The sequence below is a fragment of the Ceratotherium simum genome, chromosome 24 (assembly GCF_057802395.1).
Source record: "Ceratotherium simum simum isolate JZ-2026a chromosome 24, ASM5780239v1, whole genome shotgun sequence".
NCBI classification, from domain to species: Eukaryota; Metazoa; Chordata; class Mammalia; order Perissodactyla; family Rhinocerotidae; genus Ceratotherium; species Ceratotherium simum.
The window spans coordinates 43,536,815-43,564,137 of record NC_141923.1 but is presented as its reverse complement, the minus strand read 5'-3'; the positions used below and the strand labels follow the sequence as shown (position 1 = coordinate 43,564,137).

The following is a 27,323-nucleotide window of genomic DNA, read 5'->3' as shown; positions in this document are numbered from 1 at the left end:
TTCTGTAAAATTCCAACCTAAGCGCAAACGTGATACCCTTAGAGTGCAACTTCCTTCCTTCCTGTGAGGAGAGGTGGGTGAGAACGGGGAAGCCAAGTGGGGAGGCAGGCTTCTCCCCTACGCTTCCTCTGGTCTTCGTAAGAGAATAAGAACATCCCTCTGCTTTGCTTTAAGAATAGGGTAGCGAAAGAGAGGGATAATATAAAAATAAATAATAATTCCTAGGAAACGGAATAGAACAGCTTTTCAAACAATCCGATAACTTAAAGCGATTCAACCACAGTCGAGACAAAAACTGAAGACGACGTCTCTCCCTCCTTCCCTTAACCCCACCTCCATTGCTTCTGCACACGCGCTTCGCCCACCCCGCTCACCACCTCTCCTTTTCCCCACAATCCTCTGTTCTGCGGGCTAAGACCGAGGAACGAGCCACAGAGAAGAAGGCTATTGGTTGACAGGGTAGCCAACGAGAGAGCCTGTTACTAGTGTGCGTGCTGCGGCGTAGGGGAGCGCTTCAGGCCCTGAAGCCCCGCGCGTCCCGGGGGTTTTAGCACGATGAGCTCCATCGGCACCGGGGTGAGTTCGCTGTCTCTAGTTGTGATAGTCTAGCCTAATGATTCGCGTTGAAGGGAACTCGGGCAGGCTGCTTGGGGTGCGCGGACTCGGGGAGCGCTGGGACTGCCTTCTGCCAGGTGGGCCCTTTCCAGCGGTCTGGTGGCGGGCGGTCGTCCCTGCGCTCGTTTGCAGGCCGGGTCTGCGGTGCCGGCGACCCGATCCTTCCAGCTCCGGTGTAGCGGGCTCGGCGGCGCAGCAGGGAGATTTGGAGCCGCTTCGAATTGCTTAGTCACTTTCTTTAGCCGCTTAGGGAAACCGAAAGTGGAAACTTGTGAGGCCTGAAATAGTATGTGAAGGGTTAGGGCGACAGTTGGCCTCTGGAGAACCACTGAGGCAGGGCGGCTTGCGAGTCCGGGGTCTGAGACGCGGCTTTCCGGGGACCGCCTTTGCCGTTCCCAGGGTGCTGCTGACTCACGGGCCTCTTCGTCTTCACTTCGAGCGTATGAGTCCCTGCAAACCCTATCGGGACAGAGCTAATAAAAATCGTCTGAAAAGACACATCTGAAGAATCCTTTCTGTTTTTTCTTTGTCGCAGCTTTTCCTGTACAAATTACTTAACAGCGCTTTGAGGTATCAATACCGTAAACATGTAAATGATTAGCTAGGGGCTTAACCGCTTCTGACTTATAATAGACCTTTGAGGATTTTGGAGTTGTAGTTGATTGTTAACTTGTTTGGCTTACCACTTTCTTTTGTGAAATGTACTGCATGCATGTAATCTTTTGCTTATGCTTTTTATGTATTTCTCCATATAGAAAATACAGTTTTTGCATAGAAATATCTATTGGTTATTTGCACTAGAGGCATTGAATAATGGGTTTCTCAGTTCATCTATTCCTATTGTTCACAAGATTTTGATACTCATCATTACGCCCAAATATTGGTTTTCCAAGTTTGACAATAGGCAGCTTATGTTTGGAATGGTTTAATCTATTCGGTTATGAGATGCTAAAGTTGTCATACTTTTTTTGGATTAGTAGACGCTCAGTAATGCATGTTTTAGCAAATTGACTTTGCAACTACGTTAATATTACCTTCGATTAATAGTGTTTCATTCTACATACCCTTTAAAATACTTGATAATATAACTATGTGAGATATTTTGCTGTTACAGTGGTAGCGTTGAGGATCTCCCTTTAACAGATCAGGAGACTGAGTCTCAGGAAGATCCGCTGTTGAAGGCTTATCTCCTATCTTCATTTCTCCCAAGAACTCCAGATGTGAAGACCTGTCTCTGTCTACTTGACATTTCTGTCTACTTGACATTTCTGTCTACTTGACTGTTTAATAATAGGCATTCTAAACTACAGTGCCCAAGTAGAGCTCTGGATTTTCTCCTCTCCTTGCCATTTTGCTTCTCCTACAATCTTGAGCTCAGTGAACGGTCCAATTCTAATTGCTCAAATGAAAAAAATCTATGATTCACCTTTAATTTCTTTTTTACTTTACTTCTAGAGCCAATCCATTAGCAAGTTTTCTTATTCTACCCTCAAAAGATAGTGCCTTCCATCTCTTTTTCTCTAGTCTAAGCCACCACCTTTGGAATACCTGATCTCTGCTTCCACTCTTGTTCCCTCTTCAGTTCATCTTCCAGCTGAATGATGTTTTAAAAAAATTAGATCATATCACCCTCCTGCTTAAACTCCAGTAATTTCCTATTGCATTTAGAATGAAATATAAACTTCTGCTGCATCCCAGAAGACTCAACATAGTTTGGCCGTTACATGCCTCTGGTGTAGTGTCCTCTTCTCTCCATCACTTACAGTGCTCAAGACACAGTGCCCTTATTTCTTTTCCTTGATTGTGCTAGGCTTATTTCTACTCTGAGGTCTTCATGCCAAATGCCAGGACGGCTCCTTCATATCCTAAATGGCTAGTTACTTGTTATTTAGGTCTGGCTCAGCCTAAATAACTAAATATATAACTGCCCCAGCAAGGCCGTCTGATCAGGTCATCTGTAGTTCCTCAGACTATCACTTCACCCTGTCTTATTTTCATCCTAGTACCTTTTCTGGTTTACTGCTGTATCTCCAGCACCTAGATTTGTGCCTAATCTAATTTGAAAATGAAGGACTTCAGAAAGAGTACTCTTTGTATTCCCTTATGGTGACTAACATATAATAGATGCTTATTAAATGTTTGAATGCTAAATGATTTGCCCAAGGTCCTTCAGTTTGTTAGTGCCATAGCTATGAATTAAAATGTTCTGACTCCAGTGCTATTTTTATCATATCATAGTAATTTTTTTCAAAAATGAGCTTTGTGTTTTGTGTGAAAAAAGTTGTGACTTCACCTAGGACATACCTTGCTTTTCAATAGCAAAAACCTCAAGTGTATAACTTTTCCCCTAGCTGACGTTGCTGCTCTGACGTGCTTCCCCTTCCTCTTCAAAGCAAAATCTTTGTTGAGATCTGATACACATTTCTGATGTGTGAGCTGTTTAGAAAAAAAAAATTGTGAGGTTATTACTGCCAAAGATACATCATTATAAACTTATTTTTGCGTTTTTTCTCCTAGTATGACCTGTCAGCCTCTACATTCTCTCCTGATGGAAGAGTTTTTCAAGTTGAATACGCTATGAAGGCTGTGGAAAATAGTAGGTAAGAAACATTGTTTAACTTGAAATTAGTATGTATTAACCAGGTATTAAATGTCTCCTTTTCTATATTTTTGGTAATTAGGTTTTGTTATGTTACTTTAGCACAAAATAATGTATGCCCTAAAACAATCTCAATTTATTAGTCATTTCTAGATCTCTTTTTAGGCCAGATCTTTCCATGAGCCTAGTCCTATATTTCCAGTTGATTCCAGGCTTATTCTACCATGTCTTAAATGTAGTGTATAAAACCAAATTCGTTATCATCTTTGCTAGCCTGTTTTCCTTTTCAAATTCTTGATTTATATCATTGTTTTCCTTGTCCATTAGGTTTGTGACCTTGTCGTCTTGTTTTAAATGTCCTTTGCAGTTAGTCACATGTTTGTCTCAGGATTTTTTTCATTCTTCTCGTCTTCTGCTGCCACATTCCAAAAGGTGTAGGATCACCAAGATATTTTCCTCTTGTACTCACTTCCTTCACTCTGTGTTTTATTGTTTAGAGTAATGCACTAAAATGATTTTTTGGCACCCCTATAAGATCTGGTTAAATTATTAGCTTGTTGACAAACTTTATGTCTTTTATTGAAGAAATTTTACAGTCAGTTATACTTAGGTGATGATTGTATTTTTGAATCTAAAGCAGCTTTGGAATGAATTAAAGGCCTTTTAAAAAGAATTTCTTTCGTAACATCTCATTCAGATCTCTTAAAGAATTTTTTTCGGGCCTACCAGATGAAAGGTGTTGGTGTTTGAGCTCAGTTTTTTTATTATAATGAAAACGTTTGGAGTAAAGGTTGAGTAGGGAAATGTTTCCAAAATTTTAGAAAAGTCCACATGTAAATACTGAGTTTTTCCACTTTCTAATAGTACCTGCAATATTTGATTATGGAAGTTTCATGAGGGTAGAGGCTGTTACTTGTCTTTGCATGTGCTAGCACATAGCAAGACCTCGGTAGTTAGTGAATGAATAAATGTTCATTTTTTGTGCCATCTTCTGAATGGTAGAAAGAAAATATATGGAAATCTAATGGTTTATGAAGTATTTAAAAATTTTTGAGCAAAAATATATTTTAAGTCCTCTTATAGGATTTGTAATGAAGCTGGTTTATTTTGTATTTAAATGTTGTATTATTAGAAGTATTGGTACTTACAAGCTGTCAGTATCTGATACTGTAATAAAAGTAAGGCTATTAAAAATTTTAGGCTGAAATGTATTTGTCATTGTGTACAAAGCCTGACAGAATTCAAAAGAGAGTCAAATTCAAGAAAAAGTTGATAATTTTCTTGTTGATAAAGGAAGATAGGCTTTTATTTTTTATTTTATTTTATTTATTTATTTATTTATTTTTTTATGAGGAGATCAGCCCTGAGCTAACATCTGCCAATCCCCCTCTTTTTTTGCTGAGGAAGACTGGCCCTGGGCTAACATCCGTGCCCATCTTCCTCCACTTTATATGGGACGCCGCCACAGCATGGCTTGCCAAGCAGTGCATCAGTGCGCGCCTGGGATCCGAACTGGCGAACCCCGGCTGCTGCAGCAGAGCGCGCGCACCCAACCGCTTGTGCCACCGGGGTGGCCCCAGAAGATAGGCTTTTAGACCAAGGAGCTGGACAAAGAATTGAGGAAGTTATTGTTTTTCTCTTCCTCCTTTACATTCTTGCGTTTTCATTGGTGTAAAAATACTGGTAAGAGAAGACTAAGAGAAAAACTGGAGAAACTTTTTTTTTTTTTTTTTTTTTTTGGTGAGGAAGATTGGCCCTGAGCTAACATCTGTTGCCAGTCTTCCTCTTTTTGCTTGAGGAAGACTGTCCCTGAGTTAGCAACTGTGCCCATCTTCCTCTATTTTGTATGTGGGATGCCGCCACAGCATGGCTTGATGAGCAGTGTGTAGGTCTGTGCCCGGGATCCGAACCCACGAACCCTGGGCTGCCGAAATGGAGTGCGTGAACTTAACCACTTTGCCATTGGGCCAGCCCCTGGAGATATATTTTGAAACCATCTGTAACCCAGACAATTGAGACTAGGCTATAAGAATCTGTGAATCTTAGGAATTTGTTTTCCATAAAATATTTCTAAATATGATTTAAAACAGGTACATTTAAGCAAACTTGAAGAAATACGATTTTTAAAAATTGAAACGTTAAAAATGAACGTATTTTTTTCTGTGTAAAGAAAAAATACTAGGAAAGTTTATCTTTTAAGGGGGTTTGTGTAACCTGGTATGGTAGAATATTGGATGAGGATCAGATGTGAATTTTCCTCCTAGCTGCTACTTAATAGTAATATTATAAAGAGTTCCTCTATGCAGTCCTCTGAATGTTACTTTTTGTCTGTAAGATCGAGATGTAGAAATCTACCCTAACTACTTCACATAACTTGCCATAAGAATGAAATATATGTAAAAATATTCAGAAAATTTTTAAGTGCTGTGTGGGCACAGAAAATGGAAAATAGAAAAATTAGATTGTATATTAATTTTCTTAAGAGTATGACATATAAACTAAGAACATTTAACTGAATAATGTGATTTAAGATTATATTTCTGCATCGAAAGGAGATGAATTCTTTTAAAGAAAAAGATTTAATCTTGGGAATTTAAAAGTCAAATATTGGGCCGGCCCTGTGGCTTGGTGGTTAAGTGCGCGCGCTGCGATGCTGGCGGCCCGGGTTCGGATCCCGGGTGCGCATCGAGGCACCACTTCTCCGTTCATCCTGAGGCCGAGTCCCACATACAGCAACTAGAAGGATGTGCAGCTATGACACACAACTATCCACTGGGGCTTTGGGGGGAAAAATAAAATAAATAAAATCTTTAAAAAAAATAAAATAAAAGTCAAATATTTTCGAGTATTTTTTGTGTTAAGCATAGGAACTACCAAAAATAATTAATGACATATAAGTGAATACGTAAAACATTTTATTAAAATATGATTAGTATGATCATAACTTTTATAAAAGTATGCCCCTAGAATGTAATATGCAAAAGAGAAAAAGGGAAAGATTACAATTACATTCTTCCTCTTTAGCCTCATTGAGGAGCCAAGATATGAAAGGAAGATTGTACAACATAAGTGTAAGGGCTAGATTGTTTAGAACAAAAATACACACAGAACTTTGGTCTCAGGACCCCTTTATATTTGTAAGAAAAAAATCACTGGAGCCAGCCCAGTGGCATAGCAGTTAGGTGTGCGCGCTCTGCTTCAGCAGCTGAAGGTTCACAGGTTCGGATCCCAGGCGCACACCCATGAACCACTTGTCAGGCCGTGCTGTGACAGCGTCCCATATAAAGTAGAGAAAGATGGGCACAGATGTTAGCCCAGGGCCAATCTTCCTCAGTGAAAAGAGGAAGATTGGCATCAGATGTTAGCTCCAAAAAAAAAAAAAAAATCACTGAGGACCTCACAGAGCATTCATTTGTGTAGCTTATTGGTTCTCTCTGTTTACCATGACCCCAAACAGCTTTTATGTACGTTATTGGTTCTATCAATATTTACCATATTAGGAATTAAAACTGAGAAAATAAAAAATATTAATTCATTTAAAATAACAACGAGCGGCTGGCCCCATGGCCTAGTGGTTAAGTTTGTGTGCTCTGCTTCGGTGGCCTGGGTTTGTGGGTTCGGATTCTGAGTGCAGACCTACACCACTCGTTTTATTTTGTTTTGTTTTGTTTTGTTTGTGAGGAAGATCAGTCCTGAGCTAACATCCATGCCAATCCTCCTCTTTTTGCTGAGGAAGACCGGCCTTGTGCTAATATCTATTGCCAATCCTCCTCCTTTTTTTTCCCTTTTTCTCCCTGAAGCCCCAGTAGATAGTTGTATGTCATAGTTGCACATCCTTCTAGTTGCTGTATGTGGGACGCCACCTCAGCATGGCTGGAGAAGCGGCACGTGGGTGCACACCCGGGATCCGAACCCAGGCTGCCAGCAGCGGAGCACATGCACTTAACTGCCAAGCCACGGAGCCGGCCCCAGACCTACACCACTCGTTGGCAGCCATGCTGTGGTGGCGACCCACTTAGAAAATAGAGGAGTTTTGGCATAGATGTTAGCTCAGGGCCATTCTTCCTCAGCAAAAAAATAAATAAAATAATAATAAACACAGTTGCATGTTAACATAAGTAATAGATTAACATTAATTAAAAATAATTAACATTCAAACATTTTTAATGAAAAATAACTTCCAGAATATAAAAAAAATATAGTGAGAAGAGTGGCATTGTTTTACATTTTTATAGGTCACAGTAGTTAATTGAAGCTTATTAGAAGACAGATTCTCGTATCTGCTTCTGCTTCAATATCTCATTGCTTTTGTTGAAGCATGTGAAGGAAATCAGGCTTCACATAGCTGTGTAGTTGGAAAAGTGAGCAGTATTTTAATAGCCTTTTCAGACAATTATGGATGTTGTTCTTTGATACTACACCAAAACTGGACAGATGCTTAAGCTTCTTAAAGGTTAGTTGCAGTGTGGAATCTGAAAACTTATTGATAAACTTTTTGTACTTTACATTAAAATCTGTGTTTTAATGTAATCTTGCACTTCAGATGTTTTACTCATGCTTGGTTTGCAATATTATGACTTGGTCATTTGGAAAATATTGGTTCACTGAGTTATAACACATTTGCCAAATTTGACATATTTCATATATACTATCAGAAACATCACACTTGTTAATATCACCACCAATCTGATCATAAAAGTTTGTAAGTATTGGGAAACAGACGAGCTCATAGTGGTGAGTATGTTTTCCAAAATTCCAGTTTATGGTTGAAAACTTGAATTTTATCACCAGCAACAAAATACTGTCAGTTGTTTTCCTTGAAGTGACAGGCTCACTTTGTTCATTTTAGGAAAAATAAAGTCTGCCACATACTTAAGTGTAAATAAACGTAGTTTGTCTTACATTCTTTTAAGGTAAAAGCAAGTGTTCCATGAAAAAATTCACAACTCAAAACAGTTTTATCAATGCTTTTTCCTTTAGGTAACCATCATATTTGATGTACAATAGAAGTACTTAGAGTACCTTCCGTTTCAGTGTGATAATAAAAAACCAGGTACTCGAGGGTTGTCATCTAATAAAATTAATTACTGTTTTATCAAGGACATTCTTAACTAAAAGTGGCTTTTTAAAATTTTTATTTTATTTATTTATTTATTTTTTGTGAGGAAGACTGGCCCTGGGCTAACATCTGTGCCCATCTTCCTCCACTTTGTATGGGACACCGCCACAGCATGGCCTGACAAGCGGTGCGTTGGTGCACGCCCGGGATCTGAACCGGCGAACCCCGGGCTGTCGCAGCGGAGCGCACACGCTTAACCGCTTGCGCCACCGGGCCGGCCCCAAAAAGTGGCTTTTTTGTAAACTGTGAGAGTGTAGCAGTGAAGAATATGATTAACGGTTATTACTGCTATCTCCTGTCACTGCGTTGATTTGCGTTAAAGTGCCAGCAGTTTTACCCACCAGTGCTTCTGTACCACCAGTGCAGACGTCCACACAGTGGAAAAAGCAAATGATATTCTTTGTATTCTTGTCTTTGTATTCTTATGAAAATAATTTTGACCTCACAGACCACCTGAAAGGATCTCAGGGATTCCCAGGGGCTTCACAGACCACACTTAGAGAACTTTTAGTTTAGAATAAAGAATGTTTTAGATTCTGAACAGTGAGGAAGATGGTGAGTTGGAATAATTAGGAAAGGCTACCTGAGGCTGTAGAGTTTAAGTTCAAGTGAACTTTGCAAAAGGTTGTGGAAATTTATTTAAACAATCAGTGGTAAGTGGGAAATATATTCTAGTACCCAGGATAACCTCAACAAAGACATAAAAGCAAAAATGAACATAAGGGGTCTGAGGGTTGACAGTGAGTTTGAATTCAGTAGAGCACAGGATTTATAATATTAAATAAGCTAGATGGGCTTTGCAGATTCTCAGGATTTTTGAAAGCTGGGCCAGGGAGTTGAAACTTGAAAGGGGAGGCATTCAGGCCGACCCCGTGGCTTAGCAGTTAAGTGCGCATGCTCTGCTACTGGCGGCCCGGGGTTCGGATCCGGGCACGCACCGATGCACCGCTTCTCTGGCCATGCTGAGGCGGTGTCCCACATACAGCAACTAGAAGGATGTGCAGCTATGACATACAACTATCTACTGGGGCTTTGGGGAAAAAAAAAGGAGGAGGATTGGCAATAGATGTTAGCTCAGAGCCGGTCTTCCTCAGCAAAAAGAGGAGGATTAGCATGGATGTTAGCTCAGGGCTGATCTTCCTCACACACACACACAGAAAAAAGAAAGGGGAGCCATTGAAGATACCTGAAGTGTCAGGGAAGGAGTGTCTGAAATTCTTTGTAAATTTTGGGTGTGGGACTCTGTTCATTTTTCTGGTTGTTTCTGATCAGAATTCCCTTTGTTAAAAGGATTAGAAGAATAAAGTAATTAATGTATTTTCATCTTGAAATGGCAATATATAATTTCTCCACGTTTATTTAAGAGATTATTTTAAGATCTATTTTGTTTTAAACAGTTGTACAAAACATGTATTTTATTCTCTTATATACTTATAAGCAAGACATGGTTATTGCAGAAAAAGCAAATGAGCAAAAGAAAAAGAATTATAATCTTTCCATCCAGATTAGGCACTGTTAACTTTATTTAGTTTGTAGATAGCCTGGCTTTTCTATGGGTATTATATACATTTTTGTGTGTGTGTGTGCTTACAACAACAGAAATTTATTTTCTCACAGTTCTGGAGGCCAAAAGTCTGAACTCAAGGTGTTAGCAAGGTTGGTTCTTTCTAGAGGCTCTGAGGAATGAAGGGCTGATCCCACGCTCTCTTAGTTTGTGTTGGCTGTCAGAAATCTTTGGCGTTTCTTGGCTAGTAGACATATCACTCCAATCTCTGCCTCTGTCTTCACATGGCTGTCCACCTGTGTCTCTCTGTGTATGATTTGTATCTCCCAGTCTTGACAAGAACACCAGTCATTGGATTTAGGGCTGTACCATTTTTAATGGACATGAATTTAGTCAACATTTGTTATAATATGGCTATCATATGCCAGACACTGTGCCATTTTGTACATATTTTATTGGCATCTTTTTTTCACTTATGTATTAATATCTTTTTACGTGATGATATGCTAGATTTTTTTTTCAGTCACATGACGTTCATTTACGTGGATCTAATTTATTACACTTTCAGTTGTGTTCTCTTTCTTGTTTTCATATGTATTTGTTTTAAAGTACTTGATATGCTTTAAAATACTGAATGGTACCTACTTGTGTATTTTTTTTTAACTTATGAAGTTTATTGTCATTTAAAAAATTGATTTTCTTCTACTTGTTTCAGTACAGCTATTGGAATCAGATGTAAAGATGGTGTTGTCTTTGGGGTAGAAAAATTAGTCCTTTCTAAACTTTATGAAGAAGGTTCCAACAAACGACTTTTTAACGTTGATCGGCATGTTGGAATGGTAAGGTCACATTTAAAAATGTTTCTTTTTGCCTTGTCCAGTTTCTTGTGAAGTAACTGACTGGAATATATTAAAATGTGATTCTAAGAACCCATTTATTACTTTAGCATTGAGGCAGAAACAGATCAGAGGGCAGCCACAGAGTAATCACAGAGAGTTACTGGTTTGTGAACATTTTACTGTCTAAAAGAAAGGCAGCATTCTCATAACCCAATTGTAGATAGATATGAAGAACGCAGTTGCCTTAAGGAGGCAGGAAAAGGGTAGGAAGTACGTGCAGAAAAGAGATCTTGGCAGCACAGATTACCAGTGAAGGCATATGCTTGAGAGGGAACGAATCTTTAGCTTTTTGTATCCCTTGTGGGGATCAGTGTCACACTGAAAATGTTACCAGATAGAGAATACCTTTATAGTAAGGTGGAGCATCAGAAAAGGATGTTTAATGAAAGGAAAAGTGAGCACATCCTTTTTAATAGCTTCATAGGCACTGCTGTATTTAAGTTATTTTATGTAGCTGGTATCTTGAGTGACTGCTTTGTATAATTGCAAGCCAAGCCATAAATACATGGCTGGTGTATACTGAAGTCATCCTATATAAATGTCAGACTTTCTTCGGTAAAAACAACCACCAACAAAAGAGAAGAAATGATTCCAACACTTGACTAAAAAGGTAAGGAAGAAAAGAGAACGCCTGTGTGCTAGATACTATGCTAGAGGCTCTTTACATAAATTGTTTAATCCTGACAACTCAGTGAAAGTAATGTTAATCCCATTTTTACAGATAAGAAAACAGACTCACAGCTGGTAAAGAAATAAGCTGGGATTCAAACTTGGGTCTGCATGGTCTACATGTTACTCCAGAGCCCATGCTGCAGGGTGAGATCCTATAGGACCCACTCATTCTGCTGATACCTTTGGTATTTCCAAATGAAATGTGTTACAAACACAAAAAGGACTGGTAAAATACAACCAGTAAACTATAAAGCTACAGATAATTTTTTTATCTGAACATACTTTCTCTCCTGAACAATTGTATTATTGCCAGTGAAACTGATATGTTTTGGTGAAACTTGCCAGATTGTAACCTAGCTGGTAGGAGGGAACTAGTGAATCATACACTCTTTCACTTAGTAAATAACCTTAGGTAGGTCTATTTTGAAAAAAATCATATACGCTTATAGGCACTTCAGTGATTGAAAAAATTTTGTTGTCCTAGAATTTTCAAATTTGTCGCATTTGTTATTTAAAGCCAGGAAACTGATGGCATTCCTTATAGCTGGAAATTGGCAAAACATTAGACACTGAAGAGGGTTGGAGAAAATCAAGGATTAATGTTCTGGCTCCACAACTGTTATCTTCAAGTGATATGAGAATTATTAGACTTCACAGTAAGCTTTCTCCAAAGCAATAGAAGATTCTTTATTAAATGGTGACACTTACTGGTAAGGTAACCTTGGGGAAGTTATTCTAAACACCAGTTTCCTCACCTGCAAAACTAGGGTGGTAATAGCACCCTCATACAGTTGTTGCATGGTTAAAAATAAGTAAAATGCTTAGCATGTAATGAGTGCTCAATATGTGTTAGAAATTTTCCTCATTATTACTATTACTACAAAGCAGTAGATAAAAAGGCTGTTAAAAATTCTGGTATCACTTTTAAATTCTGCAAATCTCCTAAGCCAGCAGTTCCCAGACTTTCTTGGTTCCTAGTACAAGTAACTGTTTGATTAATGTTTTTTCATAGCTTCCCTAGGCCAAAAGAAATACCCAGTGGTTCTGTTTATTATATATTTAGGTCCAAACAACTTAGCGTTTATGTCCTAAAAACATAGTAGCTGTAAAAAAAATATATATACATACAGCGAAAGAAAAGTATTTTATTTTTAAACAACCACAATTACTGGGTCCAGCCCCGTGGTGTAGCGGTTAAGTGCGTGAGCTCCGCTGCTGGCGGCCTGGGTTTGGATCCCGGGCGTGCACCGACGCACCACTTCTCCGGCCATGCTGAGGCTGCGTCCCACATACGGCAACTAGAAGGATGTGCAGCTATGACCTACAGCTGTCTACTGGGGCTTTGGGGAGAAAAAGGGAAAAAAAGGAGGAGGATTGGCAATAGATGTTAGCTCAGAGCCGGTCTTCCTCAGCAAAAAGAGGAGGATTGGCCTGGATGTTAGCTCAGGGCTGATCTTCCTCACAAAAAAAAAAAAAAAAAACCACCACAATTATTAATATGCACTGCACAACTTCTTAAACTTTGGAATCAGATTAGTTGCTGCCCCCCCTCACTTCCCATTCCACATTGATTTTTGCACAGTACTTATTTTTTATCACAGCAACCCAGCTTCTTAACAATATGATGGCATTGAAAGGAATGTAGAATAATCTAATGTTGAATCTGTGAACTACTTCAACAAATGTTTCCCCCAAACTTAAAATGTCACACAACTCTGAGTTCACTACAATGCCCTAGGATGTCTCAGCACATGTTTTGGTAAACGCAGTTCTAAGCCACCATCTTGGAAGGTTTGTGGTTTGTCATATTTTGGTTTGGCATTGCAATTTATTAGTCAATAGGCTGAAAAAGGAGATTTGAGGTTGTGCCTTTTAGATCAAAACTTTTAATAAGTTTTTGACACACAGAACTGCTTTAAATTTAAAAAGAGATCAATACTGACCAAGGCCAATGGTTTTATTCTTTTCTGTTGTTGTTTTATTCTTTATAATTAAGTGGTAAATGGGGAGAAGTGGAAGATTTATTACAGAAATATTCCTTCTGAATGTCATTACTGAACAAAACAATGAAGTGAGTTACCCTTGGTAAATTTCCAAATTGTAATCCCATACTCAAGTATCAAGATGCCAGAATGCCTCGTAAAGATCTTTAAGCCAAAAAAATTTATTTTTAATGGTGATGCTTGTTAAAAAATATTAAATAAGCCTACAATAATGACATACTGTCCTTGATTTGAGATAGGAATGTATTTATAAGCTGGTACCATATTATTTTCTTTCAGGCAGTAGCAGGTTTGTTGGCAGATGCTCGTTCTTTAGCAGACATTGCAAGAGAAGAAGCTTCCAACTTTAGATCTAACTTTGGCTATGACATTCCACTAAAAGTAAGTTGATGACATGTTGAGGAGCCTTTTGAGCAGTAGGAGTTTATTAATAAGCTCTTCTGTTTTTCTCCCCATAGCATCTTGCAGACAGAGTGGCCATGTATGTACATGCATATACACTCTACAGTGCTGTTAGACCTTTTGGCTGCAGGTATGAAATTTTGTGAGATACTCAGTCAGATCTATACTATACGTATCTGTTTTCCCCAGCATCTTAGCCTTTTATACCCTTAAAAATATGAACTATTTTTGTGTATGGTGCAAGATAATGGTCTACTTTCATTCTTTTGCATGTGGCTGATACACCTTTATGATTTCAAATAATTGAAAAAAATATTTATGGCATGTATAAGTAAAAATAAAAAATATGTCATTAAAAAAAACGAACTATTACCAAGAAGTATTAGGACAGTGATTAAATAAAACAGTATTCATAAAAATAAAAACTTTGAAAAGTGAAGAAGACTATACAGATTTGAAGTAATAAAACAGAATTCATAGTAATAACTTTAATCTGTATAATAAATTCTCTGGAGGAAGGTGGTCAGAAGGTATAAACTTCCAGTTATAAGATAAATAAGTACGAGGGATGTAATGTACAGCATCTAGTCCGTACAGCATGATGACTACAGTTAATACAGCAGTGTTAACTGTAGAAAATTACTAAGGGAGTAGATCCTAACAGTTCTCATCAGAAGGAAAATTTCTTTTTATTGTATCTATATGAGAGTGATGGATGTTAACTAAATTTATTGTGGTAATCATTTCACAGTATATGTAAATCAAACCATCATGCTATATATCTTAAACTTATACAGTGATTATGTCAATTATTTCTCAAAACTGGAAAAAAAATAAACTCACTAGTGTTGGACCCTGACATTCTCAGGAAACTGCAAACTGATTTTAAATATATTCCATGTTGTCATTATTAGATAGCCACCTATGCTGATGCTTCAATTTTCTCATTAATTTCCATCTGATATACTTTAAACAATTAGGTAAAATGTTCTTAAATGGGAGTTTTTAGTAGTCAATAATGAATCCATTCTAGACTCACACAGACTAGGAAGAAGGACCTGGCCACCTACTTGTGAAAAAACTGGCCATGAAAACCCTATGAATAGCAGTGGAGCATTGTCTGATAGAGCGCCAGAAGGTGAGAGGATGGCGCAAAAAGACCAGGCGAGGTTCTGCTCTGCTGTCCACAGGGTCACTAGGAGTCGGAATCGACTCAACGGCACTAACATAACATTTAATGAATCCACACAAAATTACATGTCACGGTTTCTTATTTCTGCTGTTAAGTTGAAGTGCTGATATTTTTATTTGGGGGGAAAGCTGGGATTCAGTTGCATCAAGACCTGAGTACATGTAAATATTCAATTATGGCTTCTCAGAGTTGATCTGTCATGACTCTAGATTTTCCTAAAATAAAAAGACGTTTATAACTGTTAAAAAATAAACAAGTCAATCATGTTTGATCAAAACAAAACATTTACTAACATCTGAGTGCTTGCCACTGTTAAAGGTTGTACAAAGAAAGTATATTAGCTATAGTCCTGCCTTTGAGTTGTTTATAATCAGCCATATTTAAATTACTAAGGAGGACAGATGTTACAGAAGACCTAAGTTTTATTCTACTGGCAGTAGGTTAGACCTGTGGATATTTTTTATATTTGTTCTTAAGGTTCTCGCTTAAATTACATTATGAAATATGTAGCTTTCAGACTTCATAGAATACCTTTCATTTTTAACCTTTCAACTGAGCTCTGAATTCATCAGTTTTCTGTTTTTAAGACAGTAAGAAAAGTGAAGAGAACTTTTTGAGTAAACATTTATTGAGCACATACCAAGAGTCAGTCATAGACGTGAGGGGGGAACACAAAGATGACTAGGTCACTGTTGATACAATTTTTTTTTTTTTTTTTTTTTTTTTTTTGGTGAGAAAGACCAGCCCTGAGCTAACATCCGATGCCAAGCCTCTTCTTTTTTGCTGAGGAAGACTGGCTCTGGGCTAACATCCATGCCCATCTTCCTCTACTTTATATGGGACGCTGCCACAGCATGGCTCAATAAGTGGTGTGTCGGTGCGCACCCGGGATCTGAACCGGCCGACTCCGGGCTGCTGCAGTGGAGCGTGCGCACCCAACCACTTGTGCCACTGGGCCGGCCCCTGTTAATACAGTTTTGGAGGTGATATGATGAAGAAAGTATGTATTGAGTATATAGTGGAGCACCAATTAGTGAATGGCCTCTTTCTGAAGAAGTGCCAAGGAAAAGAATATGAGATGTAGGGGGAATGGTGAGGGTTATTTCAAACAAAGGGACTGGTATGAAACTACATGGCCATTTCAGGTAATGTTGAGGTAGTCAAGTATACTTGGTGTGTAGAGTATAAGCTTTAGATGATATTGAAGATGTAGGAAGGGGCCAGATCATACAGGAGTCTGTGCTCCATACTAAGAAAACGTTGAAGGGTTTTTAAATAATGATAATCAGTTATGTATTCTGAAAGATAAGTCTCAGAGCAGTGTGGAAGATGGAAGGGAATGATGGTAGGAGTGGGAACTGGACAGTAGGCTATTACTCTGCACATGAAATGATATGTAAGATGAGGCTGGTTTCTTCTCTACTTCTAAGACAAATCACAATTTCAGAAAATCAGTAATGCATATAATTGTTTAATAGCTTAATTTAAATGTGCTGAGCTTTGAAAAACAAATCGAATCAATTTGGTTTATTGCAGAAAAATAACTGGAGGAATATTGGGGAATAGCCAAAAAAAGAATGAAGGGTGGAACAAGAGTTTGAGGTGGATTCAGTGTACTCATATCAGGAATTGTATTCCCTTGGCTTTTTCATGTTTATGCCTTTACCTGTTGGGCCCTGGGCCCTCTCATTAGTTTTACATCTATCATTACTCCTTTGTCTACACTGCTAAAATCCTTCCAGGAAAGTTTCTGATGAAAGTTTAATACTAAACAAAGCCACGTGAATTTTGAACAGTTTCAAGTATGTACTAGTTTTTATTGAAACTGCCTTATCAAAGTGCTTACTATGAGTTATGTGTATATTAGTATTTTATCTTAGAAAGTATAATTGCATTTTTATCACTGTATTTTTTTGTACCTCTATGGTATTAAGAACCATGGTTTAAACTATTAATTTACTTTTATGCAGTTTCATGTTAGGGTCTTACAGTGTGAATGATGGTGCACAACTCTACATGATTGACCCATCGGGTGTTTCATATGTGAGTAATTTTGAATCATCTGAAGTTCTGATAGTATCTTATTAGCACTTAAGTCATATATTTGGATTATATGAAGTTTCTTTAAAATTGGAGGAAAGTAACATTTTCTTGTTTATCATTAATAACAACCTATGGATATGAGGCAGAAGAAAGATTCGTGGCTTTCAATATGCCGTTTATAGAAATTGCATAGTGAACATAAAATTTCAAATATGTGATATTTCTTTTATTACTATAAATATTAGCTATGTTACTATAGCTAATATTAATATATTTAGCTCTCACTATAAATATGTCTTCAACTGAATATAGTATCTTCCCTTTTAAAAAAGGATTTTAAATGGGATTTCTTGGATCTTTCTCTAATTACCTTTTCGAATTACCTTTTCTTAACTGCCTTCTGAGATTTATTTGTTTTCACTAAAAAAATTGAGACTATATTTTGTCATTATACACAAGTATAAATGGGCATCCTTTAATTTAAAAAATAACCTTTACAATATAAGTAATAAAAAATGAAGGTTTAAGGTATTGAACTTATAGAAATTTTTTTCTCAGAAATAACTTCATTTTCATTGTCATAATGCTAAAATTTTTTTCATCCCTACTCTCAAAAATGTTTCTAGTTCATGAAGTATATATAATGACATAATTTGTTTTTCTTTGAATATACTGCTATTAAAAATAATCCAGATTATTCTAGAGTTAAGTTTGGTATTTTAATTTTTTTGAGCCTCTTGGTGTTCATTAGAATGTGTTTGACTGTATTTTTCCATACTTTTGAAAGTCATTTAACATCCATTCATTAACCTTTAAATAGAAGCAGTAGTCAATAATTTATGTATGATAGTATATTAACTTAATTGAATAACATATATATTCTGGTGTGTGTTCTTTCTAAATAGGGTTATTGGGGTTGTGCCATTGGCAAAGCCAGGCAAGCTGCAAAGACCGAAATAGAAAAGCTTCAGGTAATACATACTTAATGCCTGAATTTTTGCTTTAACACTGTCCTCACGCAGTGAAATTTTATCACAAGCTAAACCATTTAGTCCAAGGATATAGTGTGGTTTGCTGTTTTGAGCAGTGCTTTCTGCAGCTGCTAAGTGGCTGAATAAGAAAGCTGGTAACATGTTACCTGTAGAGTTGTGCCATGAATCCTTTTATGATTTTGATGGCTGCTTACTATAAACCCTTAATCCAGAAAAATACAAATTTTTATGTAATTTCACAAAATCCTTGAAGCCCATTCATGGAGCCCTGTGAGCCTTAGGTTGAGAACTTTGGTGTTTTATTATATCATTTCTTTCTTTTCTCGAGCACGGCTTTTGTCTGCGGAAGTACATTAAGAGCCTGACTATGCTCCAGTGCTTCTCTTTCCTTTGCTCCTAGCTAGATACTAAGGCATGAAACCCTGTCCTGTTAAAACTACCCACCTTTTCTTCCCCCAAGAGCCAGAAATTCATCTATAGTGTGAAAAAGTTTTGTTAAAAATTTGCTGGTTTCCTTTTTATCCATAAATTGATCAACTTAATATTGAAACAATATCCACCAACTCTTTATTGCTTATCAGAAACTTCCCTAAAAGGCAGGCATATGATTTATCAGTATTTTGGTAAATTACAGTGAGAAAAAATTTCATATACATTTAATATTAATGCTGTACTGGAAGCCTGCTCCACTAATTACTCATTCAACTTGTTTGAGGACAGTTTCCAGAAAACATTTTTTTAGTGCTTGGAATTTAATGCCAAGCTCTAGACCTGTAAAGCCTAAGTCATGTTTGGTATTTTAGTAAAATTGACAGAAGGACCTTAGTGATCACTTAGCCCAAGCCCAACCCTGGGTTAAACACACTGGCTGAATAGTTCCCAGATCTCATGACTCTTAGACCAGTGTTCTTTTCCATCACAGACTTCCTATGGTTAAATCCTAGCAAGGAATGGGAATACCACCAAATCCTAGCTAAGAATTGAGAAAGATCACTTCAGTTGAGGAACACGTATGCTTAATGACAAAAACATCCTCTAAATGAGGTCAGCAAACTATGGCTTATTGCCTGCATTTTCAAGTTTTATTGGAATACAGCTACATTCAGTCTATGGCTGATTTTGCAGTACAACAGTAGAGTTGAATACTTGAAACAGAGACCAAAGACCATATGGACCAAAAAGTCTAAAATATTTACTACTTGGCCCTTTACAGAAAGAGTTTGCCAACCCCTGCTCTACATCATTGCTCTGGCCTATTTTCTTCCCATGTTCTGTTTATCATTTTATGAAATAAAAACTTCACTAACATATGTAAAAGTATATTTGCCATTTAAAATGTGCCTTTTCAAGTTTGCTTAATTAAGTTTGCCTTTATATGATACAATTAGTTTACTAATAAATATAGAACTTAACCTATAAGGGCAAAAGTATGAAGATTGGTATTCTTTTCCTTCTCTTCAACCCCAATTTAACAGGAAAAAATTTAAACATCTGGGCCGGCCCTGTGGCTTGGTGGTTAAGTGCGCGCGCTGCGATGCTAGTGGCCCGGGTTCGGATCCCGGGTGCGCATCAAGGCACCACTTCTCCGTTCATCCTGAGGCTGAGTCCCACATACAGCAACTAGAAGGATGTGCAGCTATGACACACAACTATCCACTGGGGCTTTGGGGGGAAAAAAAAAAAAAAAATTTAAACATCAGAAAAAATAAGAATAATGCAACAGATATCTCCATCTAGATTGAACAGTTATTTTTTTTCAATATTGCATCCATTCATATGTTTTTTCCTGAACTATTTGAAACAAAAATTGCAGACATCATGACATTGCATCCCTAAATGCTTCAGCATTCATCTCTTAGAATAATACCATTATCACACTTTAAGATATCATCTGATATTCAGTCCATAATTGAAGTGCCTCAATATCTCAACAATGTCATTTATAACTGTTTTTCAAACTATGATAATAAGGCTCACACGTTAAATTTTTTTTTGTGTGTGTGTGAGGAAGATCAGCCCTGAGCTTAACATCCGTGCTAATCCTCCTCTTTTTGGAAGACCAGCTCTGAGCTAACATCTATTGCCAATCCTCCTCCTTTTTTTCCCCAAAGCCCCAGTAGATAGTTGTACGTCATAGTTGCACATCCTTCTAGTTGCTGTATGTGGGACGCAGCCTCAGCATGGCCGGAGAAGTGGTACATTGGTGCACGTCTGGGATCCAAACCCGGGCCGCCAGTAGCGGAGTGCGCTCACTTAACTGCTAAGCCACAGGGCTGGCCCCTAAGTTTGTTTCTTATATCTCTTCTAATTTAAGTATTCCCCTCCCTCCAATATTAATTTTTTGAAGAGCCCATGCCAGTTGCTTTTGTAGTTGGTCCCACATAATAGATCTATTTTCTAATAAGGCTGGTATTCTTAAATTTAAATTATGATTTTTTGGTGTTCTTCCTTCCTTATGTGGTTTGTGCAGGCACAGCTAGAGTATTAGGATTTCTAAATATAAAAAAAATGCCAACAATAAAATATTAATAAACCTAGTTTACAGATATAACAATTGAATCACTTCAAGTCCTGACTGCTGTATGAATACTCTTCATCTTTCACCGTTTTCCATTCTTCCCAGCACATCCAGAGTATGAACTCTTCATCTTTCACCATTTTCCATTCTTCCCAGCATATCCAGAGTATGAACAGCAGTTTGCTCAAACATTTCTTTGATCTTGTCATTTTTGTTCAGAAACCCATATGCCTAATAACCTCCTGCACTGATTACTTCTAGTACCTACAGTATATAGATTTCTCAGCCAGGTGTCTAAGGGCTGTTTTTCTACCCTGATTTCCAAAAATGTTCACTATAAGAATGCTAATTACTTTTCATATGAATAAGATTTTGGATTCCCACTTGCACTTTGTGCATTTCATTTCTCTTCTTCAAAATCAGACCAAATCCAACTATGTGCTAAGAACCCACTCAAATCTTGGTTCTTCACAGCTTTCCCAGATATTTTGCATGTTTGTCTTGAATTTTGTCTTGAATAGTTCCATGAGGGACACTTTATCTTACTCTTTAATCTCTCTGTATCTTGTAAATGATAGGTATTCATACTTTGCATTTTATTATCCTAAATTAGCTATAAAGAAAAAAAATTTCTTCTCCAATCTTTTAAACATCAGAGTCTGCCTGTGAATCTATTCATACAGGGGTCTGGATTTTTATAAATTTTAACACTTACCACAAAATTAGTGGTGTCAAAGGTTGTCTAGAATGTCTATTTTGGCATAATAATTTAAAAACATTAAACTGTGAATCAAAAAACTTAGGTCCTGGTCTTTTTGGATTTTAGGTTATTTTCCTTGGTTTTATACCTGAGAATCGATCTCAAGAGCATGGGTTATTGGTAAAAAGTTGTGAAAAGAATCTGAAAATAGTTACACAAGTGAAAAGTGTTCTTCTTTTGACTGAATATATCATTTTCTTTAGATGAAAGAAATGACCTGCCGTGATGTTGTTAAAGAAGTTGCAAAAATGTAAGTTGAAATTTTCCTTACCACTGACAAAAAATTTCATTTGACCTTACCTTATACATTAATTCTAAGAGGATGTTTTGTTTGAAAATAACTTCGTGAATAATTTTTAGAAGGTGAATTTAACATTTTAAGTAGCCTCATTGAGGAGGAGAATATCCATATTTAAAGTGATAGTGAATGGGATGGGGAAAAATGGCTTTTGACAAAATAAACTGTTCAGGTGACAGAATTCAAGGGTTAGAGAATATAATGGACCTCTAGGGGCTTCAATTGATAGCTCCCAACTTCTCAAATCTCAGAAGTCTTAATAATAGTAATCTTAGGTGCCGGCCCCGTGGCTTAGCGGTTAAGTGCGCACGCTCTGCTACTGGCGGCCCGGGGTTCGCATCCCGGGCGCACACCAACGCACCGCTTCTCTGGCCATGCTGAGGCCGTGTCCCACATACAGCAACTAGAAGGATGTGCAACTATGGCATACAATTATCTACTGGGGCTTTGGGGGGAAAAAAGGAGGAGGACTGGCAATAGATGTTAGCTCAGAGCTGGTCTTCCTCAGCAAAAAGAGGGGGATTAGCATGGATGTTAGCTCAGGGCTGATCTTCACAAAAGAAAAAAAAAATAGTAATCTTAGCTTACTACAGCTAATTACTTCTGTACATGATCCATGAAGCTGGCTCATTTATATAATCTGTTTCTTTGGGCAAGATATGTTAATCATAACAGTTCTTGTAACAGGTTGAGGAAAGCAATATTTCAAAACATTTAAAAACAGCGTATAGGAAGCCTGAAGTGATTCATATTGCAGGTACGTAGAGTAGAATGCTATGTAACAGTAATAGTAATATTAAGCAACAACAAAGTCAATAAACCTGCATGGCAATGGTTCAAAATTCATGATTCTTCTAGATCAAAGAATGCAGGCATTTGGTATTTCAAAAAATCCAATAAAATGGTGGTTTTGCAGCCAGCTTTTCAGATTTAAAAGTAATGAACATAATATTCCAGAGAATTCACAGGACCTCTAACTGTTGCACATTAGAACTACATGAACACAGTCTAGTCAGCTCTTTGTGCAACTCTCAGGTTTTACAACTAATAATACATGCAAAGAAAAAAGTCCTAAGGGCTGTATTATATAATACACTACTTAAATGGTACCCTTAATCTCTTCTAAACTGAGTTTTAACTAATAAAATATTAAAATCTCGTGTTTTATAATTTTATCCTAATTGTCCATCACTCCTGCTACTGCCACTCCCCCACCCCCCTTTTACCATGAGACCCTTCCCTTTTCCAGTTGTAAAGAAGCAGAGTCCATTCTGTGATGGTCAGTTAATAACAACATGAGGAACACACGGACCATAAAATAGAACTGCTTAAAAAGAAAGTATAAAAAAATCCTCATTGAGCTGTATAACAGTTTAACATGATAAACTCAATTTCCTTTACTGAGAAGTGCTTCTGGAAATCAGCCCTTACCACACCTTCTGTGTTTAGGTATAACAGTAGACATTAATTAGTTCCATGTAGGAAAGCCATCCTTTCATCATTTAATAAAATGGAGCACTGTGTACCTTTACTTAGTTCTAGAAAATTAAGATGCTTTCTCATATTATAGCAAGGCTTTAGGAATACCCTCCAAAGTAAGGTGTCTAAGACAGTGGAAAGTATAAAATAAGAAAGCTTATGCTCTGATACTTAATTTTTGGATACTTTTACTTTAGTATCTTGTGTGACAATGCTTCCTTGTTTGCTGCAGTTTGTCATGTGTTGTAGTTTGAAGGCCAGGTTAAGGGGCATACAATTCTTATAAAATGGACAAGGGGTTTAAAGAGATTCCTGCCACGAAGCTGTAGATTGAAGAGACCACTAATAATTGCAAACTAATAAATTAGTTTCTTTTAAAAATAATCAGTTAATGAACAGAAAAAAACAAATATCCTGAAAAGATACAGGTAATGATGGCCTTTTCCCATATGAATCTATGTTCCTTAGGAGGTATCGTTTTTAGTTATGTGTCTAAAACAATGTATCAAAATAAACAACTTGGGTTAGTGTTAAATTTTATATCAGACCTTTTGTAATTTGTTGTCTTTTCTAGTGTTCATAATAATATAGATTATGTATAATGTGTCTATGTATAATTTTATAAATACTTATATTAGGGATGGATGTTCTAATTTGCTCACTGGGTATGCGAACAGCAGTGTTTGCAGATAGCCAAATGTTAATTTTCCCTTTTCTGTTCTAGAATTTACATAGTACACGATGAAGTTAAGGATAAAGCTTTTGAACTAGAGCTCAGCTGGGTTGGTGAAAGTAAGTTATTTTCGTACATTTATTTGCTCTTGGAGTCATCTGTACCAAACCTAGGGTTCCACTGGCTGCATTTTTTTTTTTTTGTTTTTAAAATAATTTGTAATGATGAAAACATATAGAAAAAGTACACAAATAACAAATGATGGATTCACTCATGTAACCACTGCTTTGGTCAACAAATAGACCAGCCCCCCAGATCACCTGTTGGGCCTCCCTGAAATCAGTCCTTCCTTTTCCTGAAAGGTAACCACTATCCTGAATTCTAACACCGGAGACAGTTTTTGCCTGTTGTTGAATTTTATATAAATGGAATTATACAATACGTATTCCTTTGTCCCTGACTTCTTCTTCAACATTCTATTTGTGTACATCATTTGTGTTGTTATATATAGTAGTAGTTCATTTGCCTTGCTGTGTTGTGTTCTGTTGTCTGAATATACCAGTTTATTCATCTCCTTTTCTGCTGCTGGACAGTTGGGCTCTTTCCAGTGTTGTTGTTTTTTTTAATGAATAATGCAGCTGTAGACATCTTATACAATTATTTTGGTACACATATGTAGCATTTCTGTTGGAAATAAATGTAAGAGTGGAATTGCTGCGTCATGAAATGTTCCTGTGTTCCACTGCAGTAGGTATTGCCAGAGTGTTCCGAACAGTTGGGTGCCTTTCTAATACAAAGCCAGAACAAATTTACCAGGTAGTCTTTTTGAAGGGCAAGTTCTCCTTAATAATTGACTCAAGTTGTGAATAGTTTATTCACTTTTTTGAAACATCCATTTCATATTTTTAAAAAATATTACTGAAAAATCACCCATTTTTTTCTTTCTAGCATGGTAAGCACAGGGCTTCAAGGCCAGCTTTTTTTTCCTCCCCCTTTAAATTAATCTAATCATGCTGTATATTAATGAATGTTCAGGATTTATCAAAGCATCAGGATAAATCATAGCATTATTTATTCTTCATTTCCATAAGAGCTAAATTTGGGCAGATTTAATCTCTGATGTGGATAAAACACACAAAGATAAATTCAAAGCATCTAGTATTATTCATAGTACAACTTTACAACATTAGATGGATCATATCTGTGGAAGGATAGATTGTATGGTATTGGAAATCATAATATAGTCATCATTTTTAACTCATGTATAAATATATGGCTTAATTTACAGTAACTAAAGGAAGACATGAAATTGTTCCAAAAGATATAAGGGAAGAGGCAGAGAAATATGCTAAGGTAAGCCACAGCATGAAAACTCTAGCTGAAGGTATCATGGAAATAAGTGTTGAGTAATAAAGGAACTTGGTTGATTTCTATTAAATAACACTTAAGAGTTGAGCTGAACTAAAGATAGAGATTTTCTAGGTTACTCTCAATGGGGATAAAGTTGCCCTGGTTGCAGAAATTTTTGTGTGTGAAAATGGCAAGGGTTTTTCAGGACATTTAATGCTTTCATATTGTGTGTATTCTATCAAGAATATAGCCATTGATTGTTAGAGCAAGATACACCTAGTTTTCCTTTTATTTACTCAGGTGTCTTATTCTAAACCAGTGTTCACTGTTCAATTACAAAGAGTTTTTAATGACAAGTGCTTAGTTAGATTCAGATTGTTATAATATTAAAAACTGATTTTAAACACTATTTTTCTCTTAACAGGAATCTTTGAAGGAAGAAGATGAGTCAGATGATGATAATATGTAACATTTACTTCAGCATTTATTTTAAATTTCTAATACAGTCCCATGTAACTATGTAGCCCTGTGGATTATTACATACTGACCAATTTTCATTAAATTTTTGTCTTGTAACAATGGAAGTTTGGTTAATATCTGCTTGACAAAATTGGTGGGGGTAACTGAGCACATATTTACTCAGTATTAAAACATAGGGGCCGGCCCTGTGGCTTAGTGATTAAGTGCTCGTGCTCCGCTGCTGGCAACTCAGGTTCGGATCCTGGGCGCGCACCGACGCACCGCTTGTCAGGCCAGGCTGTGGCAGCGTCCCATATAAAGTGGAGGAAGATGGGCACACATGTTAGCCCAGGGCCACTCTTCCTCAGCAAAAAGAGGAGGATTGGCATGGATGTTAACTCAGGGCTGATCTTCCTTACAATAAATAAATTAATTAATTAAATAAAGTAAGATGCAGATTTATGCCTATTTGAAAATTCCTTAGTTAAGGGCTGGCCCGGTGGCACGAGAGGTTAAGTGCACACGCTCCGCTGCGGCAGCCCAGGGTTCGCCAGTTTGGATCCCGGGCATGCACTGACACACTGCTTGGCGAGCCATGCTGTGGCGGCGTCCCATATAAAGTGGAGGAAGAGGGGCACGGACGTTAGCCCAGGGCCAGTCTTTCTCAGCGAAAGAGGAGGATGGGCGGATGTTAGCACAGGGCTTATCTCCTCACCAAAAAAAAAAAAAAATTCCTTAGTTAAAATACTGCAAAAAGAGTTTTTGAATCAAATTAATTCAAAGCTCCATTCCATTACTCATCTAGATTCTAAAGACCATATCCTCTTGGGCTGTTGTGTAAAAAGTACCTACCAACTTAGTAGGCAATTAATTGATGCCACTGCCCACTTTTGTATTCAGTGAAATGTTGGCTGTCTGCCACTGTTAACTTTTAGGTATGATACACAAGAAAGATGTTTCAGGTTGGAGAGTCAAGAACTTTTTTTTTTCTTCTTTTATTGTGGTGAGGAGTGGATTTAAAAGGATTCACAAACTCCCTATTCTGTCACTTAAAAAATTTCTTGATCTGTGAAGTTCAAATAAAAATACCCATATTTTATGCTAAAAAAAAAAAAATCAGAATATATGTGGAGGTGCTCCGTAAACAGAACTGAGTGGAATAATCAGTATTGTGGCCTGTTAGGAACAAATGTCATAACCTGACCAATAGCACTCACAGCAGGAAGAAACAATCTGACCTCAGCCCAAGTATGCCAGGTACACACACCCTTTCTTGGGCTCGTGCCAGTAGCACTCATTCAACTGTCATGCTTTCCTAAAAAGGTAATCTAGTTAATGAGTTTAGCAGTAGGGTGTTGTTGGACTTTGAGCATCTCTGTGGTTTAAATAGCAAATCATTATATGTGAATAGTTAACTACTATACAAACAACTCAAAACCAGTATTTCATTACCATGTCACCTTTTATGCAAAATTACCTGCTATATTTTACAACCCATGACACCAGTGCTGGCCTTGGACAAACACCTAAACAATATTAAATTGGATATATCTGTACACAGATAATTAATAAACTATCCCTAAGCCAATTTATAGCCATTCTATACTTTTCCAAATTTCCAATGTATGAATGACACATGAATCTTCTATTCTTATTGTGCTGTGAGTAGATTTGTTTTGTTTTTAATTCATGTATTTTTATTTTTCCCCCCAAAGCGCCAGTAGATAGTTGTATGTCATAGCTGCA

At 37.2% G+C, this 27,323-nt stretch overlaps 1 protein-coding gene across 1 annotated transcript; it reads left to right on the top strand.

Moving 5' to 3' along the window:
• Nucleotides 1–420: 420 nt before the first annotated feature.
• On the top strand, nt 421–25,697 carry PSMA3 (proteasome 20S subunit alpha 3). The gene is made up of 11 exons (XM_004426196.3): nt 421–576; nt 3,133–3,215; nt 10,553–10,676; nt 13,691–13,792; nt 13,870–13,943; nt 16,976–17,048; nt 17,954–18,019; nt 21,522–21,568; nt 23,820–23,887; nt 25,057–25,121; nt 25,543–25,697. Exons 1-11 carry the CDS (start codon nt 556–558, stop codon nt 25,585–25,587), a joined length of 768 nt encoding a protein of 255 aa, XP_004426253.1. The 5' UTR covers nt 421–555; the 3' UTR covers nt 25,588–25,697.
• The last annotated feature ends 1,626 nt before the right edge of the window (nt 25,698–27,323 follow it).

Excerpts from the sequence above, each read along its gene's own strand:
- PSMA3 (XM_004426196.3), top strand. The coding sequence starts at position 556 with ATGAGCTCCATCGGCACCGGG. Across the intron at positions 3,216-10,552 it reads AAGGCTGTGGAAAATAGTAG|TACAGCTATTGGAATCAGAT; the intron begins GTAAGAAACATT and ends TACTTGTTTCAG. Across the intron at positions 13,793-13,869 it reads GCTATGACATTCCACTAAAA|CATCTTGCAGACAGAGTGGC; the intron begins GTAAGTTGATGA and ends TTCTCCCCATAG.